Here is a 21,114-nt window from a genome sequence, read left to right on the forward strand (position 1 = left end):
AGCGCTGGCCGGGGCAGGCTGGACAGCCTGTGTCGGGCTATGCTAGCACTTCAACAGCTCCGGCAGCTGCAGGCGGTGCTGAGCCTGTGCCCTAGTTTACCTACCACCACAAACAGCCTTGGGGTACAGCTCCCCAACACTTTATATCCCACCCCCCATCCCCACGGGTTCCTGTCCCAGCCCTGCTGTGGGCAGCAGTGCTTGTCCAGCCTGCGGGGACACCAGTGCAGATGCAAAGCTGGCTGCAAGCTCACCCTACAATGAAAAGTCAATACTTTCAGCCAACCTGGCTTTCTCAGCCAGCTCACCACAAGGTCTGAAAAATCCTGGTCTGCCACAAGGGAGGAGGATGAGAACACATGTGGTTAGGGTCATGGAAGAGGGAAGGGTGGCAGCTTTGACCCAGACTATGAATCAAAGACTATGATTCAGACTATGAGTGAAGCAGCACAGCTTGTTGGAGGCTGTGCAGCAACCCAAAAGCCACCCCTACTGAAGGATAACCCTCATTTTCACTGCTTCTGTTTCTTCTGGGTGAGCTTCTGAGCAGGTTGTCCCACAGATGCCCCAACACTAGTGCTGGCAAGGAGAGCTCTGGGAAGGGGCCGGGGCAGTGACCAGGGTCTCTGCTAGCTGGAAGTCTTCGTCAAGCAATAGCCTGAAGGATGACACTGCTGAGTCTGTGATCAGCATAACGCACAAGGAATCCCCTCCCTGCTGCTCATTTTAGGAAAGAAAAGCTGTTTGCCGTCTGTTTCAAAGACCATGCTGGATTTTGTTTATGGTAATTGCCAGGTTTGTACTTCTATGCTTTATAATATGAAAAACCACAATACTGCACTTGACATGATGGCAGCAGATAATGACAAGGGACAATGTCTCTGCATCGCTAATCCAGAGGAATGAAGGATGAATCTGGCAACAGCATGGCCAACATTTGCAAGCCCATACAACAAAAGGCGAAGGAAGAAGCTTTTGGTTTTCAAAGGGGGGGAAACATCACATGAGCTATTCCTAAATGGGGAGACAAATGCACTTCATTTGCACATCATGAATGGCCCATATTACAGTAAATCAAAGTGCCGTCTCTGGGATAAAAGGAGGTTGGTTGCTGAATGCTTATCTGAGACAAGGAAGCTGGTGATAGGGGAATCAGCATGTTTCCCCTACACACCAACAGGGCATAGGCCTCTCAGACTGTCCAGAAGAGATGGCTTTTTGCCAGCCCAGGGACTAGACCCAAACTGTAAAGCCATTTTATTTGGCCACAGGCCACCTAACTGGGTGCATCGCTCTGTGTGTGTGCTGGGGGAGCCAAAGGAGAGATGCAGAGCAAACTCAGGCCAAGCCCACCACAAGGTACAGGTCAGATGCAGTGCTGTGTAACACAGCACAATTGGTCTAGCCCCTGAGCTGCTGCTGAAGAAAAGTGGCCCCTGAGTATATGGAAGTTTGCTGGGTGTCTGGGAAGAGAGCTCAGGAGTGCCAAAGGATAGGGAGCCTGCAAATACCATCTACTACCAACACTTAAATTGTAACTGAAAAGCTAACTGAAGCAGAAAAGGAATGGGGAGGACTGCTGCCTTAGGAGAAGAGGTACCTGGAAGGATCAAGAAACCAAGAACAAAAATAATTCTCTTACTTGCTCTCGCAGTACTGTCCATAGTAGCTTTGTCCACATTCGCAGGTGTAGCCATGGGATGAGCTAGGTTTGTGCACGCACGTGGAGACATGCTCACATGGGTTCAAGTTACATACATCAACACAGTCTCTCCCAAAGTACCCTGGGGAGACAAGGTCATAAAATTACAGCAACCATTGTAATTTACGATTTGCATGTCTCCAAAAGACCATTTTAAGCTTATACACTAATAACACATCTTCAATAATCAGTAGATTCCCCCTGAGATACTGTCAGAAAGAAGGTACTCTTTTCCCTCTCAGCAAAAAAGATAGTGGGCTGTTCTTTTCGACAGTCTGTTAACATGCTTGAGGCACCCTTGTGCCTTTGGTTCCCAGTTTTATATTCAGGGCATGTGTTACAAATAGTTTTGTATTCTCTCCCTGCGTGTATGGGAGGTGACTGTGCTGGGTGCTGACAGCATGTGCTGGCTACATGCACCAAAACAGAGAAAACATTCAAAGTATCTCGATTAGGATGCAGGGTGTGAGACTGAAATCCAACAGCAGAAAAGGCTGGGAAAGAAAAAGAAAAAAAGAAAAAGAAAACAGACAAAAAGAAAAGGGGAGGTGCGTGGAAAGAGCCCTTTGGACCAGAGACCATCTTTCTGTTTGGTTGATACATTGCCTAGAATAAATGGTCCTTAGTCCATGACTGCAGTTTCAAGGGTGCTACAGTAAGACTGAGAAAGATAATACTGATTGGAAGAGGAAGAATCAGAAGATGAGCACTTTGCAAACATGCTGCTGCTGCTGCTCGTCTTCTGACGAGCGCATGAAGATGTGATCCAGCTCTTGGATGAGTGCATGGGATCGTCACTGGGTTACCTGGGTCGCAGATGCAGGAGTAGCTGTCCCAGTCATCACTGCAGTAGCTGTGCTGGGGACACGGGTTGGAATCACAGGGGTTATCCACTTCGCAACCCTCCTTCACATTGATCTTGATAGCCTGTTTCATGTTGAGTGTAGCTATATTTGTAGATGTCTCTCCCATTCTTACTCCCTGGTGACAAAAGACAATTATTTTTAAATTAAGAGTCTTCATTCAGAATACAGTACTATGTGTTTCACTACTTCCATTAATCCATGAGGCTACGTTTTAAAGAAACATCATCTGATAGGCCAAACCCAGATTATTTTCCAAATGCTGTTCCCCTGTGAGACCAGATTTGTACCTGGGAAAGTGGGTGAACTTCAATATTTTGATTCTTAGATATTTTGATGGAGGAAACAGAAATGTTCAGGGATGGATGAAAAAGAAAACACCACATTTTTACATGGGTATTTTCTTAAAAGTTCAAAGTTTGTTGCTACACTTTTCATTTCATACCTGCATACAGCCATAAAATCCCTGCTGAACAGAGACTTGGTCTCCAGAGACACCTCCCACAATTATGCTTTTCATTTTCAGTCCAGGTAGTTGATTTCCAATCTGCACAGTGCTCTGTTGAGGAAAAGAACAGCCAAAAAGATGCACTATCATCCTCTGTGACACAGCCAGCCTACTTTCTGTAGTGATGGAGTCAAGCAGTAGCTGACAGTAGATTACAGAAGAAATATCAAAGCAGTGAGGAGCTAGACATCTGACTGCGGCTTTTTACAGACTTGTTCATAAGATATCTTATCATTAGGCTTAATGAATTAATGTAACTTCATTAGGCACAAATCACTGCAGAACATGACTCACAGCACAAGTATTTAGCCACAATGCTTTATCCTACTTTCTCCTAAAAACATTTCTGGAGTACTTAGTGGCAAAGTTATGATGCTGCCTTACCTGGTACATCCCGTAGTCTAAGGACATGACAGCGAGGTACTTGATGTCTTTACCATCTTTAGCACTTTTCAGCTCTATTAATAAATGATGCCATTCCCCATCACTGACTCGCGACTGGCTCATCTTCAAACTAGCAACCTGGCTCAGGCCACTGTACACTTCAAACTGCACATAGTTGTTCAGTATCTGTTGAAAAAAAAAAAATCGTGTCTATTTTTGCTACATATTTGTATTTGATGCCACAGGGGGCAAAGGGCAAGATAGTAACGCTTCCTAAGACAACCCAAAAGGGGAGAAAGCCCAAACAGTAAAGAAGGAAACACTTGCAGTAACTCCTCATATAACTTTGGACATTCAGACTCTAACTTACCCTACTGACAAAAAAATCCCAAAACAATCAAGAGACACATCTTTTTTCATCTATATTAATGCATGCTACTACCTCTGTTTAAAAAATAATCTTAAACCAACAAATCTGAATTTTACAATGAGCTTTTGATCATTGATCTTGTGATCATTGATCTTTTGACCTTTGTAAAAGGCTGAAGAAATAATTTGTATTTATTGACATGCATTTAGCTGGGTGGACAAAGCTAAGTTCATGTGGCCATATCCACCGATGGGGGAGAATTTCTTAATTCTTTTCTAACCAAAGGCAGCCACATTTTTACCTGAATGTTGATCTTGGATGCAGTCCCAGCATTGGCTTGCATTAACATGCCATTCACTTTCCGGGTTCTGAACATTAGCCCAATGTACCATGGCACAGAGATGGTAATGTCGAGGTCGCTCCAAATGATAATGCTTTCACCACTGAAACGCTGAGGCGAAGGCATTGCTGTAAATCAAAAGACAGGAGAGAAACAGTTGATATCCTTCAGGACAAAGGTTAAGAGGACAGACGCTATGTTGCAGTGATGGCACAGGGTGGCTAGTCCCTCTTCCATTGAGCTATTTTTAATCTACTATGGAGTAAGAGCCAATCTAGGGGAATTACTATGAAGCAGCTGATAGTAGTGTAAATTCACAACTTGCCCTTGTTGTGGGGTAGGCACCTTGTCTCGGTGCCTGCAGGCAAAGGCAGCACCTCCACAGTGCTATGGCATTACACAGGTGAGAGGTGTTCCTAGAAAGGTGAGCTCAGGATCTCTACTGATACCGTTCTGCTGATGAGTGGGTGGACAGAGCAGGAAGTATGAGGGCAACACTTGCTGCAAATGTTTTCAACATATCCTTGATTACCTGCTTCTAATTAACAGATTAAACAGAGAGGAAAAGGCTGGGAGGCAACAGGAAATATTAATTAATTATAAATACTCCAAGGCCAGATTATTCAGCTGTCTCAGCTATGCAGCCTTTTCACAGGGAGAAAGCTTGTGTGGAATTGCCTAAATCATCTGCCTTAAATATCTCGAGGTGACAGCTGAAGAGTTGCCCTCCTCTCTAACCTTGCACGAACACAGCTCCTCCAGGGAGACAACGATGACAGCCTTCAATGGAAAGCACTTTACTGATGGAAAATAGGGTAACACCCATCCTTTGGACTTTTAAAGTAGTTAGCTCAGGTAACAGGAGCTACAGTACCACGGATTAGTTGATGCCACTGATTAGAAGCACAAATTAAGCCATGGGAACTCTGCTATTTGCAGCACATCATACGGCACCTCCACGATGCGTGGCACCTTGTAGGGGGATCTACAGTCAGGCCCTGCCTGATGTCCTCACGCACAGGCATGCTGGTGAAGTTCATGGCAGCTTTTAGCAAGTGGAAGCAGGCTTTAGAGACTGGGTACAACCACCACGGATTGGCACCCAGCCTTGTATCTTGTCATGCACTGAGCCCATGTGGATGGTCAGTGAGATGACAGAGGTTAAGTTTCCTTCCTCTTCTGCTCCACACTACATATCTGCTGACTCTTCTGGATTTTCTTGTAGTAAGAGAGATCATGTATATACAAATGTGTACCTGTTACTTTAAAATGGCAAGTCCTTAGAAAAAGGTAGAGGGACAACACCATTGCAGAAAATGGAGTCAGGCTGATACGAAGTTGCATTTTTTGGAGGTGAAAAAAAACCCCAAACCCCAAATTCTGATTTTTCTGCCTGGCTAGTCTCCACAAAAGGAAAAGCTGTGCATGCGAGAGCACAGGGGCTGGAGAAAAGTGCTGTTTGCAAGCCCTTCAGCTCCCTATTTGTGAGAAACAAGATGTTCGTGACTACTGAACTACCACTAGCCAAGCCAGAGGTGTAACTTGACTTGCCCTTCTCTAAGGTGTAGTTCCCTGACCACCCCACCCTGGGGTAAATGCAGGCAGTCCCCCCCAAAGGGCAGCCCCTCTCCCCCTTGCTCCAGGCTGTGATCTCCCCTTTGCAGTCACACTCAGTCCTCCACGAATGCTAGTGGGGGCATATGGTGGAACAACCGAAGCTTAGCGTGCTCTTGAAACCCAGACAGCAATTTAAATTGGTTTGCCACCAGACACAGGTGTCCCCAGCTTGCTTAAAACTTGAATCCAGTGCTCAAACTCTGGCTGTCTGGGCAAGGGCATGATGCCAGCTTGTACTGCACTACATCAATGTAAAAGTAACCGGGACATCAGTGTTGAGCACAATCATTTCCTCCTTCTGCTCCGTGCGTGCAAAAGTCAGCCTTCCCCTTCCTCCTCTGCCCTGCCGACCTTCATGACGACCTCAACTTCCAACTTCTTTGCTAGTGGTTTTCTAGACCATTGCTGAGATTTTTAAGTCTGCCTGCTTCTGGAGAGCGGAGCCAGGATGCAAAGCTTGTGGGCTTCCCACCTGCTGGAGGCTGGGAACGCAGCTTGCAAGCGTTGTGGCTCAGCTCCTGGGAGAACTGGACTGGCATGGCAATTAGCCACCTTCTTCCTTTTCTCACCAGTGGTGACTTTCAGTGCTTGCAAATACCATTCCCTTCCCACATCTCCTCCCAATTCCCCTCCCTTCCTCGGGGCCAGGGTGCACCTTCCCTTGCTAGTAAAACAGAAATCCTCATCTGTCAGCCCCCTCTGACCTCCCTCCTCCCCCCAGCCCTTCCCCATGCTTGGGACCGGGGGTCTCCATGGAGGAGCTGGTGGCCACATCCGATGTACCCAGATGGGACCTGGCCACCCCTGTCACCACTGAGGCGAGCACATGTGCTTCCAAGCACAGCATCTCCCTGACATCAGTGATGCAAACTAACTGTTTTCTCAGGTTTTGCCACTTTGAAGTGCTGCCTGTGTATCTACATACACTTTTAAGAGACTCCTACATTTAAAAGGCCATCAGAAAGACATGAGGGCTATTCACTGCGGAGACAGAGGGCCTGGGGAAACACACTGCCAACATCGGGATGTCACCTGCAGTTTGGGTGTAGGACACATGACAGCTTATGTTTTGGTGCAAACCTGTAGTGTTCAGCCCAAGGCTGGCACAATGACATTAGCCATCCGAGAGCGAGTTGGGTGCAGCTGCTAGGTCTTCACAGCATCGCAATATCTCAATTTTTAAAAGAATTAAACTACAACAAAGGTGAAACTCATTTTTCCCTAATTTTATCTCCCTTCTATAGGCCAGCAGAGGGAGATGGGAACTGTCAGAAGGTGAGGGAGCAGGTCCTAGGAGGGTCGTGAAGGTTAAACACCCCATCCTCACTAGTGCAGACCAGATCCCAGCGTTTCTGAAGAGTGGGCAATCGAAAAAGTTGAATTCTCAACTTGCCAAAGCCATTGCTGTCTGTGAACCTGAAGCAGATCCAGCACTGCCAAAGGGATTGAAGAAATGCATCAGCCAATCACTCCTACACAAGAATGCAAAAATTCTAGTGAAGACTTTTTAAAAAATAGCTGCCTAATAATGGCTAATGCTGTTAGGATCATATCTGAACACTCGAATGAGCAACCTGAAAGCCAGGAGTATATCAGTGATTCCTCCCGACTTTAACTTCAGGCTCCTGAAATCTTAAATTCTTTTCTTTCTTTGCTTTCAATTTTTCCTTAGGGACACTTTGCCCCACAAATATCATCAAAGAAGCAAGCAGCCTGCTGCCCTCAAACTATAAAAAACCCACACCAATTGAGGCACCAGCAAGAACACGGGGTTGCCGAATGACAAAGGGGACATGCAGGAATGCACAGCGCTGGAGGCAGAGGGGACCGCTGGGGCCCAGGGGAACAGTGGTGCTGTGGTTGTCATCATCTGTATTACTTGAACTTAAAATGAGTTTCCAGTGATGGCTACAGGGCAGTTCTGAGGTGATTTTCTAAATCCCAAACTTCATGTTTTGGTCTTGAGTTTGGGATAAGAAAATGATGAATAAGACACACATTTGATCGAATTTTGAAATTCCATTTCAAAACTAAGATAAAGACAGAGGGAAGGATAGTCTTCGCATGTGATAGCACTACTACCCATTTACCCCAGTACAGGTCACACCAGAGTTGGGCCCTGGCACTCTCTCAGGAGACATCAGCGTGGGTTTGTACCTCAGAGACCAGCCTATCATGAAGAAAACACCAGAACTTCACTGACAAAGATACTTGACATGAGACACATGGAAAAATTAGATCTTCATACAAACCTGGAGAGCTCAAAATACTTGACGAGCTGCTATAGAAAGCAGGTACCTTGCTAGGGGCAGTAATAGCAGTTCTGCGCTCTGCATGAGGTGGGACATAGGAAGAGGCCTCCATCATTTGTTTCCCCCATCCCTAACCCTGCAGACCCTTATTTCCAAGCCAGAAACTTAACTATGTGTCCTCTCCTCCTAAGCTGCTGCTTCTCAGGCAAGGGGAGAGCGGTTGCCACCACCTAGATCTGGCCCAGGCTGAGGCATACTGTGCTAAAGTGGTTTGCAAATCACTGCAGTGTGTGCACCTCAGCTTGGAGACCTGCTGTTCCAGGGTCCATGCCCTGCTGAGAGTAATCAAGAATGTTTGATTTGGGGTAGATACATCAAAAGAACAAAATCCTTGATCACACTGCAAACTATTCTGGGCTAAGTGTCACGGGGGGATAATGGAAACGAAGACCTACCACGTCTGCATCAGAGGCCAGAATTTGGCCTTCTGTTTCTAGGAAAGCCATGCCTAGTTTAAGCATGTTTTCTTTCCTGGAAGCCTCCAGGAAGACTCCAAATGAGCAACCCTTCACCAGATGTGGAGGTGCCACCTTACAGTGGGCAGCCCGCTGCTGCACTGACCCCCTGGGACCCCTAACGCAGATGTCTCCTCACTTCCTTGGGAAGAAACTAACTGCAAGTTCTTCACACCCTGTAAAACACACCTGCTGTTCCTTCCTCATCCTTTATTAATGAGGTTTTACACATATACGCACATTGTGTTCAATCAAAGAAAAACCCAATAAAACTGAAAGCGCTCATACTCAGCAGAGACTGCCTTCTTGCCAAGAAAGTGGTGATTAAAACTGCACATTCATCCCTGGTTTGAGTCAAAGCCCAATAAAGTCAGCAGGATTCTTCCCACTGATTTAAAGGGGCTTAGGATCAGGCATTTTTACTATAAACAAATTACTAAATACTGCCAAGTTCTGTGGAACTACTTTGCTTAGGTAAGTAAATCAATGAAAGCAGCTGTTATTCATGACAGTATGTCAGCAATCGGATTTATTATATAGGCGATCTCTAAAATTATTTCAAATAGATAATGGGTGATTTTTAGTCTTAATTGCAATCTTCTGTTACCTGTCCCTTAAGCATCACAGTTTGACATACGTGCTATGAGATGTTAATGACGGGTAATGAAACCTGCACACGTGACTACGCATGAAGAGGTCTTTGCACCCTACCTTGCTCGCAGTTTTTCCCTCCGTAGCGTACGGGGCACTCACAGATGTACGTGTTCCACTTGTTGACGCACGTGCCTCCATTCTGGCACCAGTTGGTTTCGCAGTAGTTCCGCTGCGCTGCACAGCCTGAAATTCAGGAAAACAGTTACTTTGCATGGTTTTAACAAGAAAAAGGCTCTGAATGATTGTATCTGAGTTTTTATGTATAAAGAAGACATGACCATTATAGGTTTGTGGGTTTTTTTTTAACATCCTTGAAGTCAGTGAAGCAAAATGTGGATGGCAAAACTTTATGTGACCTAAGCAAGTGTCAAATTCATGAAGACAAATCTATCAAAGGCTATTAAATACATTCACTGAGCTGTAAGTCTCCGGGGACTAAGAGAAAATTTTGGGGAAATATCACTGTATGCTTGTCCTGTTGTTATACTCTTCCCCTGGCACCCGCTGCTGCAGACAGGCAGATTGACTGGTGCTGTGACTCAGCAACACTGTTCTCAACTTACTGTCGTCTAACCCAGACACTAACCAGGGAAAGCCAATGCACAGTGTTACACAGTGGAGTAACACTACTATGCATCATTGTTTTAAACTATATGGAAACATGTTTCCAAATGAGGAAAAAAAATCCATCCTAAAGAAAACACTTCATGCCCCTCCTGATGTATATTTCCATAAGATAAAAACTCGTGTTTAACTAATATTAGAGACATAACTGTTAAAAAAGGGCCTCCAGACAAAATAGCAATTTGAAGCTTGTGCTACGACTCCCTTCTTAATCCATCAATGCAACATACCTAAGAACTGCAATTTAGCTCTTACACAGACCTTCAGCACGGTGCAAGGAAGGGACTTGCCACTCTTGCGTGTTTTATGATGCCAGTTTTATGATGATGAGAACATTTTGTACACCACAACTAATCCTGATCAGGGATCCAGGGACTGGAAACCAAATCAGAAACTCCAACAGGCTGCTTCATGAAGCAGGTTTCAGATTTGGAGGACTGCAGAATTTGATTTACAGAACAAACATAATTTATTAAAAGGTCATTAAAAACATTGTCTTTTTCATGAAGTAATCCCACTGGCTTTCAGAGCAAAGTGACATTTAAAAGGTAATTAAAAAAAAAAGAAAAAAAAAAAAAGAGGAAAAGTGCATTTAGGAGTAAATTCCTGGGTGAAACTCACAGCAATGCAGAAGGCCTAAACAAGCCCGGTCCTTTTCTGCACGCCACTTAATCCTGTAAGTGTGCGCTGCACCACAGGCTATTGTGTGCGTTCCTAGCATGGGCGCAGACTGCACCTTGCTCAAACCAATGAGGTGTGTTGAGCAGGTCTGGATGTAGCTGTGCTGGTGACGTGGTGGCAGTGCAATGCCCAGCAGCACTTCAAGCCCCTGCCACATAGCTCAGGGCAAATGCTTTGCGCTCAGCGGCACTAACGGGGGGACAGGGGCCATTTCAGACCCCTTTGTCCCCTGCCCCCTCCTGGGATTCCTCCCAGTGCCAACCTCTTTGACATCCTCAGCCCTGTTACACACACAGCTATGGCAGAGAGCTTCCTCGTGTTGACTTTTGAGGTGGTAGTCGCTCATACCTGGCAGAGTGCCGTTATTGGCAATGAAACTAGCCATGTCGATCGGCTTGCTGTCGATAGAGAGGTTCCTCATGCAGCCGATAAACTGTCTGTTGTGCACTGGGAAATCTTCAGGCAAGTTTGGGACACCGCCAAGGAGGAGAGGGCCAGTTAGGTCCAAAGATCTGAAGAAACAAAGAAATGCCCATCATTTCTTGCACATAGTTTTTTTTTTGTTTTGTTCTTTATCTTACTGTTTCCATAAGCACATTTGAGCTATTTAGTTTACCCATGTTGCCATGCACTTCCCCCTGCTACATCAGCACTTCCAGAGCTTGTAATCAAAGGACCTTCCAGAAACACCATAACTTTTAACTTAGCAGCTGTCACGTGCATACAGAATCCAATGACCTGTCCCTAACAGTAGCCAATATGAAGAAGAAAATGGAAATTACGGAAAAATGTGCAGGCGCAGGACACTTCTTTCTGACTCCAGTCACCCAGGGGCTGGCTTATGCTCCTCAGCACAAGGGCTGAGATGCTGCGGATTTTGATATAATGACTTAAATTATTATACAGTGCCAACCTTTTTAAAATCCTCTGAAGATCTTAGTCTTAATAACATTTGGCGGTGGCAGGTTCCACTGAGTGACGCCACACTGTCTGAAAAGCATATCATTTGGTCAGTTTGAATTAGCCCGAATTTTTATGGCCCCTCATTCTCTTGGGATTTTAGAGCAGCATGTGCATCTCAATGGTCTTTCTGCTATAGCTCATTATTTTATACCCCCACTATGTCCCTTGCTGTCCATCTTCTCTTTAAACCCAACAGTACTAATCTTTTTGGTCTTTCCTCACAGGAAAGTTTTTTTTTTTTTAATACCTAATGATTTTCCATGGCTTTTTCTGCACCTCCTTTATTTCTATCACCTTTTAAGACAGGACTGTTAACCTAAATGATGGAAGTAATAAACTCTTCAGCCATCCCCTTTATTTATAAAGTCTAGCATTTTATTTGCCCTTCTCTTTACATTTTCATACAGAGCAGATGCTTTTTGGGGGCCATCCACACTGACCTCCAGGTCTTTTTTTTTTTGCATTTTACAAGTAATTTGGGCACATGTCTGTATCCACACAAAACTGTGCATTCCACCCAGTGTACTGACACTTCCAGTAGCCTCCAACAAATTCCATCTACCAAACTAATCCTTGTTACTTTTTCTTGTTAAATTCTATCTGCTTTTCCAACTTAATTTGCTTAGTGGTTAATCACATACTGTTAACTCTCCCCTGGAAGAACAGAATGAGTGGAAAATGCAAATATAGGGAATCCTTACTTCTTTGAGCCGGTCTGAGTCCCCTGGGCAGCGCAGGTGTAGTTTCCAATGAGGCTCCCGAAGCGCACAGCCACTGCTGTGTCACAGTCGTCCACGGTCACCACGGCCACCTTCTCTCCTGAAGGCCCATGAGGAATTCCTAATCGCCCAATGTTGGGCTTCAAGAAATAAATGGCACATGTCCTACAGTGCTAAATACACATGGCATTTAAATGTTGGTTCAGCCAGCTCACCAACGTACCTCTTATTCCCCAAAGGGGACTAAAATAGCATGTGCAAATAAACTAGCAGAAGTTAAGTTGACCTGTGACATCTAGGCAAGAAAAAAAACCCAATGGATGACTTTAAAGAGGGTCTATACATGGTTAGTTTGATACACAGCATGGTCAGAAGTGGCTTTAGTCTTTTCCACTGCTGCACCACTTTGGCCCAAATCACTTCAAAGAGGTGTTTTCTTACTTGTGCACAGCAAACTCTAATAAATTCTGCTAATTTTGCAACTTTTCACCTCAAGTGAATGAAGTCACTTGAATTTTAATGTTGTTTCTGCCCAAAGACAGAAAAACGTAAAATGATGTAATATCACAAGTGAGGCTAAAGGCTTAAATCAAATTTTCCCTCATGGGGGTACTGTCAGGGCAACCACAAACTGAGTGCAGGTTCCTATAAAGGCTGTAGCAAAAGGTTGTCCGATGACCAGGAAGGAGCTTAGATGAAGACTGCTTGTGACTGCTGGGAGTGCCTCCCAGCTACAAGATGGAGGGCATAGAAACCCACTGCCTGTGGCTGAGCTGGCTGAGAAGCCCCCCGGTTCCTAGTTATAGGAAAATAGGGATCATCAACCCACAGAGTTGGACAACCAAAAATAAGGGATGGATCTGAGCTTGCTCACACAGCCGCTTTGGTCCAGGCATGCAGACCGACACCGTGGGTGATGCATGGAAGATGGGAAGAAAGTGTGTTTTAGAGTGGCAATAAATGCTCCGGCTTGTCCTGATCTCTGGCTTCACCCAGGCAGCAGGAAACTCCTGCCCGCCCACCCACCCACAAGTGCCCTGGTGAACATGGGCCACAAAACAAGAGTTACCACACTCAGCTTCACACCTCCACCGTTAGTGGCTCACTCTGGTAATCACCCTGCTGGCAGGTGTTGCTCTCCCCACTTCAGCAGCCACTGACAACTGGGGAAATTCAGTGATCCCAACAGGCAGGAAAGCCTACAGGACCACTGGGAATCCAACACCAAACACCAAATTTCTGTGCCTCCACCCCAAACACATCCTTCATCTCCTTTAATTTCCTGACAAGATGTACCCCAGTGCGACTGACAGGAGACGACATCTGCTACACAGAAACTCAAGAGACAGATTCCTCCAGTGGAAAAGTGCACCATGACTGTTAAAAAAGGGCACATGTACGAACACCAGCATATCAGCCTCAGTGAAGAACTAGTAAATTCTGTAAGAAAACCATTTTCCATGTTTAGTGTTCGTAGAGAGCTACAGAGTCGTAATCTACCACTGGTGCAGGATCTCTGAGGACTTTATGGGTACAAGAGAAGCAATGTGCTGAACTCCCCTGGCTTTGCTGCCGTTCCTCTATGGGCAAAGTGACACCTCACAGGAGTGAAGTCACCAGGATCTGACCCAGACACTCTGAAAGCCAAGAGATACTTTTATGATGTGTTGATCAACAATGGTTGTAACCATATGACAACAGAAGATGGCTGGGCATCCCACTGTAGTTTGCTGTACACTCGCTTCAAAACATATATTGCTCAACTGCGTACTGAAATCCCTTATTTGTACAGCAAACAAGGAAGCAGTAAGGGGATAAATGCCTATTCTTTCTGTTTCGCTTGTACACACATAAATTTGTTAAAATACCTGAGGCCACTTTCATCATGTGTAAAGACATACAGATTTATTTCAAAGGGCAATTATCCCAATGTATAAAAAACATTTTTAAAAGATGTTTCCTGGTGTCAGTTCCAGTTGGAAAGTATTTTCCACTTCCTCTACCAAGAACTAATGTGACCACATAGTTTGGCAGTGATACAGTATAAGGTTTTGACCTCTCTTCAGTGATATTAAGGCAGATCTTATTTTTCCCAGTACTCCCTGGACTTTGCCACTACCCAGCTTTGAAAGACAGGAAGCATACATATTTGCAGTGCTGAAAATGTTATTGTATGCAATGATGGCAATGTGAGCAAGCAGCTTTTCAAAGTACATGAAAAAATACATAGAAAATTAACCAACTGGCAGGCAGACTTTCCCTTCCAAAATTAAAATGTTTGCATTCTTGGGTGCTACTTCTATTCATTTGGAGGAATGATTCGATTAACATTTACGTTCTTGTGCTTCACTGAAATAACCTATTGTTTCTTACATGGGAGCCTTGACAAAGGCAGGGTATTTATTCTCGCGGCAGGGGGGATCTGCCCAATGTTAACCAAGATTGCAACCTGATGAGACTCAGCAGTTTGCAGCTGCTCCTTCACAGTCAACTAGCTGCAGTGGCAAATTGATTTTTTTCCCCTACTTTTATTTAACATAGAAATTGCAAAGTGTTTCTCTAGATGCCGACTGCTCATTGCAGTACAGACCTCTGGCTTCTCTTCGGCTCTGATGACCACACAGAGCCATAAGCTGATGAAGAAGAAATGGAATATGCCTATGAATGAAGAGACCTACTGGCTGTTCAAACCATACTTAGTTCAAACACGTCGTGATTTTCTGACCATGTTAAAAGGCCCATTTGAAAGAACAGGCTCTTGGCAAAACGGAAGAATATGTTGCTGGGAAAGGAAAGAGAGATTCTCTGAGTGATTTAATGTGACATGGGCTCTTTTTTCTCTTATATATGGCAAGAACTACACTACTCATCTTCTCAGCACCTAGCCTAGGGAATACTTTATAACTGAAATAATATGAAATAAATAAAAGACTGGAACAGAGGGAGCCTAAGTTAGGAGTTCCTTCAGAATTCACTCATGAAACTGATTTTATTCATTTAATATTTTAATTAATGCTAAATATAGTTTGCTGGTGACACAAAGGATATTTAGAGTATCATGCATTAAAAAAAAGAATCACTTTGAATAGCTGAGAAAGAGAATTAATCATGGAACATGAAACTTGGGATCTAATCACAAGAATTTCTATTGCAGGCTCAACAATCACCAGCTATAAATGAAGAAAAATAAGAAAAAATTAACTGTATTAATTGACTACAAAACAATTATGAACCATGGTGTGATTAAAATATAAAAAAGGCAATACAACAGTGGTTTGTTGCGAAGATGGGTATGAAGGAAATTTTATGACACTGAACAGGGTAGAATATTGTGAACAATTTTTATTTCATTTATTAAAAATAACTTCCAACTAGAGCAGATGCACAGAACTGCAGCCAGGGCAATGGAAAGCTTACCTTATCGAACAGAAAACAAGGACTTGCCAGGTTTAGCCTAGCAGTAAAGGCTAAGGAAGAGTTTTGGAAATGGGAAGATGCTATCACTGCAATGGACACAGTACAAGAACAAATGGGGATAAGATGCCCATGAGTAATGTAAGCTGGAAATCAGCAGGTGATGCCCAGCCATAGGAGGGGTCATCTTTGGGAAAGTAGCAGGGGTGCGTATTATAAGAAAGAACTTAATTTGTTTGTGATTATAGAAGCTGGTGTTACCAAGAGGACCGGACTACATTTGAAAGAAAATAAGTAATGGTAAGTAGTACGTGGAAAATACACAAGAAAGCGAATTGCCATCACTAAATGATAGCACACACATTTACGTTTCAGGCATCATCTCTGCTTCTGTGGAATCCTACTGGAGCAGGACTGATCCCTAACAGTAGGAACAGCGAACACTAACCAGCATTAATTCACACTATTATTTTCTGGAAATATGTTCAAGGAGTTAAAAGCCAGACTTTCATCTGGGTACTTAGCAGTCCTTTCTGCCTGTCAGACTCATCTCCTGAAACACCATGCTACCCGAAAGGCAAGTTTCATTAGCTGTGCCAATTCTGCACTCATGAATAAATGTTCAATGTGGTGTACAGGAATTTACCAGCATGACCCCCATTAATGGTAATGCAAGTCATGTAGCTGAGTTCCTGCTCATGGGGCTGAAAATTTACTTTGCGCTGCCTAACCCTAAAGGCTGCCTTTTTACTTAGTGCTTGTCCAGAAAGAGGTTGGAATTCAAAGTTTGAATTGCTGTAAAAGTGAGTAGCAAGAAGAGGTACCAAACAGTGCCACAGAGAGAACTTGGTCTCCCTTAAACAAACTATGAATGAATTGGATTCATCCTGAACTCAAAAAAAGAAAGGAAAAAAAAGGAGCCCTGAGTGTCGCAGTGTATTATCACCATCACATAGTGATTCTTCAAACATTCTGCACACCCCATATTAAAGTACATTCTGTTCATTGTACTGACACTTATGTTTGCTGGATATAATTGCATACAGAGTCACTTGGAGAACAGAAAGAAGCAGCCCTGACTCAGGAGCCACATGTGAGAGTAGAAGCCACCTACCCTTCTCTCTAACTGTGAAACAAGACGAACCATATTTCTGTTCCTCAAATTAGTACATAAAATTGTACACAACGTCACGAACCTTAACTTTGCCTCTTTGAGCTTTCATGAAGGAGATTAGTGGTTCCGATGTATGGGTGGACAGTCTCAAATCTCATGCCTAACCCATGACATTCTCCCTTGCCCAGACAGAGTCACAGGCAGACTGTGATTGCAGGAATGACAGCCTCCCAGCATGTCTTTTGAAAATTGCAGCTCCCTTTCTGACGATACCGGAGTTAACAGCGAGACTCATCTGCTGTCCTCAGCGGTGACCTGGACGAGTGACCTTCTCAAGCCGCAAAGGTGCGTGTAACTCCCTTTGGCCACCTGCAGTGACCTTCTCAGGTTGCAGTTGACAGCGGAGTGAGAGAACGCCACTGCAAAGGTATTTTACTACCGATGCCAAATCTGATTTTCGTGAAACCCAAGTATGGAGCAATGAACTGTTTGGACTTCTCCCCACAGCTTCAACAGAAAGAAACACATGTAGATTCTTCCAGGTGCATGTAAAATGCTGAGAGGCTTAATCTGTGAACTTGCGTTTTATAAATGGAGACCAGATAGAGGAGAGAAGGTCATCAAAACACATCTGCTTATAGTTTGCAAATCTACTGCACAAATCTACTCCCATTCCACTTAAAACATCAGACATGGATATTCTCATGTATCTCAGTTTCATTTGGATCCTCTATTATTTTAAAGTAAATATTTAAACTGTGAGAGCCCACACAGTTACTTATTAAAGACACAGATGGTCTAATGATGCACAGTGAATGGAAAAGACATACAGAATAATGGACAATGGAAGCCTTGTCTTAAATACTTAACGGTTACATTTTTACATTATAAATGTTGTTTTCAAAAGCCATGATGCAAAATTGTTGGAGATATTTAAGCAAACAGTCCGGTCTTTGGCAGACTTCTTTTGAATTAAACCAGACTAGATACTGTACCTGTAATAGTAATACTACAAAGTGCAAATGTTTGTTTAGTCAATCAGCAGCAGTGACGACACGCAGATTGCTGGATCTCACCCTTTTATTAGTTAATCCGCAAGATAATAGAGCTTTTCCAAAGGTCCCACAAGCATTTCCTCCACCAGAAACACCTTTTTCCAACTTCCATTCTTAGATAAAAAATTGCCACTTGACTTTTCACACAGATGGAAAGAGGGAGAGTGGTTTTGGTCGGCCACGGGAGAGTGTTCCAACTTCCGAGATATTCCCTGAACTCAAACTGAAAGCTGTGCTCTCCAGCCCGAACCTCGGCCGCGAGGACTTCTGTCTGCTTTAGCCACCCCATTGAGCCTTTTGAAGGAGCTGAGGGGACGACTCAGCAGCAGACTGCAAGCGTGGCCAAGACTTTGAGAACACAAACTGGGAACCCTTGCAAATGAGACACAACCCATCTCTTTATGCTTGGCACGAGGAGACTTGTTTTCTTAGTGGACAGATATAATGTTGCATATCGTAAACACTGCATTTGCTCAGCTCACTGTACACATTAAAAAATACATCTATTTTAGAAAGTTGGTCTTCTAGCAAAATGCTTTGTGTGGCATGGCTTAATATGCAGAGCTTGGCTTGTTTGTCTTTTTAATAAGTGCAAATGTGTAAAAAGAAAAGCCATCCTGAAGTCTGTGCCAGCCTTTCAGTGCTTCCAAGAGTTTGCTTAGTGGACAATGTCACCCTTCTGTTTTTGTTAATCAGTAGCTAATGATTTATTGACTGTTTGGAGTGGTTAAAGGTTAAAAAGAATCTGTTTCCTAGTTATTTTTAATACAAAAAAAGCACCCTTCTGCATTGTTAATGTGCTGGTTCAGACCCCACCGTCCCCAAAAGTGCTGGGTGGAAAATGCCTCACGTTCATACCCTTTGGGGCTCTTTGCTTCCCAACGCTTCCAGCTACAGTAACAATGGGAAAAAATGGAGCAACTGGCATCAGGTCCCGCTGGAGGCTGCTGCTGGGGCTCTGGCCACCTCCAGGGTCTCCCCTCGCTGGCTCCCTGGCGCTCATTAGGCAGCCTGCCAGCCGCCCCGGTTCCTTCGTTAACCTGCTGGCCTCTGCTCTGCTATCTAACACGGGGAAGGGAGAAACCCTCTCCGATTCCCAGGCGATGCTGTGCTGCTTCAGTGGTCAAAAAGCTCATTAAGGGCCGGCGGTGGCGGCAGTCTCCCTGGGCAAGTGGCCGGAGTCCAGCCCCCCGCAAGGAAAATAAATAAATAAACAAGAAAAAACAAATGGGGAAAGCACCGTGCTTGCAATCCCAGGGGGAGAGACTAGGAAATGCCGGAGAAGCTTAGCGCCGTGGCATGGATTTGCAGACCATTCTGATCAATTGGGAAACTCCAAATTAGGCCAGATTAAGAGAAACCATTAATATTAATCTCTGTTTTTTAAAGTTTCCCCCTGCAGCTTTCCAGAGAACCTTTAAAATAAGGTGGTGTGAAGAACTGAGAATCTTTTATACATCCTGATTACTCACCAGGGAAAGGCAGGACAAATCATTTCACATAAACCCCTTACTCCTTTGATGTATGTATCCCCTTTATTCCCTGAATATTTTAATGGCATTTCTTTATACAAACTTGCCTCGAGTCTGTCGAGAAACATGAGAGCCTGTGACAGTGAAAAAGAAAACCAAAAAGCTTCCCATCGGTGAGTCAAAAATGCAAATCGTGAAAAGCCACCAGACCAGTTCCCTTTCCTAGACAAACTCCCTGAAACATCGATCTCAGGATTCAGGCTGTGCCACAAAGTCAAGCGAGTTTTACTAGCCTCATTCGTTATCTCCTTCACGGCCGCATCCAGAGGCTAAACTTTGATATTTAAAGCAGGAGGCTTTCGGCACAGCCATGAGACCTGGCACACGTGAATGGCGCTGCCTGAATTGCTGCTGCTCTTTCAGTGGCAGGGCAGAGATGGGGGGCGGCCCTCCTGTCCCACCATCCAGCAACGGCATGGCGAGCCTGTGAAAAGCCATGGTTACACACACACGGCATCCAGACATGCGCCTTCCCTCCACAGAGTGTGACCAGTATCTTCACAAATATCATCCAGCTCCTGCAAAGGCTGTATACTTGGATTTGACTAATTTTGGCAAAGGCTGCTGCAGTACCGATGGGAAGAATGAGTTTTCCCTGCCTGCAAATGGAAATTTTATCCTCAAATTTGTATTCCCAGATGCTTCTCAGCTCTTCGATGCTGCATCAGTGACACAGCAAGAAGGACCTGTTTTGGCTGCCGAGAGACCGTGCCCGCTCCTTAAGACAACATCCACCTTTCCGCGTGGGAGACACCACTCACCTTGGTGCTCTGCTGCTGCGGGTCCCCTCATCTGCCCTCTGCAGCGCTCTCCTCCCCTCTGCTCTGCCCCTGCGGCTGGTATGCCTTCTCCCTGCCCTCTGAACCCTTTTTCTGCCTATTTTGCTGCCTTCTTCCCTTCCACCAACAAGGATGCTCTTCCAGCATCGCTGGAGAACTGGGAGAGGAGAGCACGTGAAGGATGCTGGAAGAGCATCCTTGTTCTCCTTCACGTGCTCTCCTCTCTCAGTTCAGCAAACCCTTCTCCCTTTGCCATTTGTCCCTATCTACCTGCCAAAGTACCACTCTCAAATATTTTCAGCTTTATGTAAATCTTGTATGTTTTATGACTTAATTTTGCATCCAGGACGCAAATGTTATCGATGTCAGAGTCCAAGAAATACCTAGAAATAGCACAATGTGACACTTTTCACAGCAACTAACTCCTTCTCCTTGGACTCATCCCTGGTGACACCTTGCCAAGCAAACTGCTGCTCAGTGTGGGTGATGGGGACACAACTGGGTCTACGAAGCCCAGGAATCCCACAATGCTCTATGGGCTAACCGCCCATGGCTGGATCTTTGCGAGGGTCTCCTGGTACACACAGATCTCCGAGTGGCCAGGGAATTGCAAAGTGCTGCTTCCCCTCACTCCACAGACAGATGCAAAATACCTGAAAAGCTACTGCAAATCAGCGAGCCACTGTAGATTTACCATGTGATTAAATGGAGATAACAGTGCACTTCAAAGCACTTGCACCAAATTCCTGAGGTGCCATTTCAATGACTCTGCTGGCTTTGCAGAAGCCCTGCCAGGCTGTGCTGCACAGCACAGCACGGCCCAGCACAGCACAGCCTTCAAGCACCGTCCTCAGGGCCTTGGTGAGCCAACAGCCATTCAGACTCTGCCAGCTCTCACCGAGGCCCCTCGCATCTCCTTAGCCTTCAGGAGGAGCTGAAAATCACCATTTTGGGAGGCGTCATTAAACCTCCCAGGAGTTTCTCAGCATGGAGGTGTCAGATGGCTCGAGCAAACCTGGGCTCAAGGA

The 21,114-nt window shown here is 44.8% G+C and overlaps 1 protein-coding gene across 1 annotated transcript in view; it reads right to left on the reverse strand.

The window, feature by feature from the left end:
- CELSR1 (cadherin EGF LAG seven-pass G-type receptor 1) overlaps positions 1-21,114 on the reverse strand; it is a 175,462-nt gene that overhangs the window by 39,410 nt on the left and 114,938 nt on the right. Inside the window, exons 6-13 of the mRNA XM_087764364.1 lie at positions 12,175-12,332; positions 10,859-11,022; positions 9,263-9,388; positions 4,129-4,295; positions 3,458-3,643; positions 3,011-3,124; positions 2,509-2,683; positions 1,643-1,784 (exon numbers count right to left, since the gene is read on the reverse strand). Of these exons, the coding sequence (XP_087620490.1) occupies positions 1,643-1,784; positions 2,509-2,683; positions 3,011-3,124; positions 3,458-3,643; positions 4,129-4,295; positions 9,263-9,388; positions 10,859-11,022; positions 12,175-12,332 (1,232 nt within the window). The remainder of the gene's footprint in view (positions 1-1,642; positions 1,785-2,508; positions 2,684-3,010; positions 3,125-3,457; positions 3,644-4,128; positions 4,296-9,262; positions 9,389-10,858; positions 11,023-12,174; positions 12,333-21,114) is intronic.

This window comes from Nipponia nippon, unplaced genomic scaffold, assembly GCF_047370975.1.
Source record: "Nipponia nippon isolate SJK-2023a ecotype South Korea unplaced genomic scaffold, ASM4737097v1 scaffold_3, whole genome shotgun sequence".
Lineage (NCBI taxonomy): Eukaryota > Metazoa > Chordata > Aves > Pelecaniformes > Threskiornithidae > Nipponia > Nipponia nippon.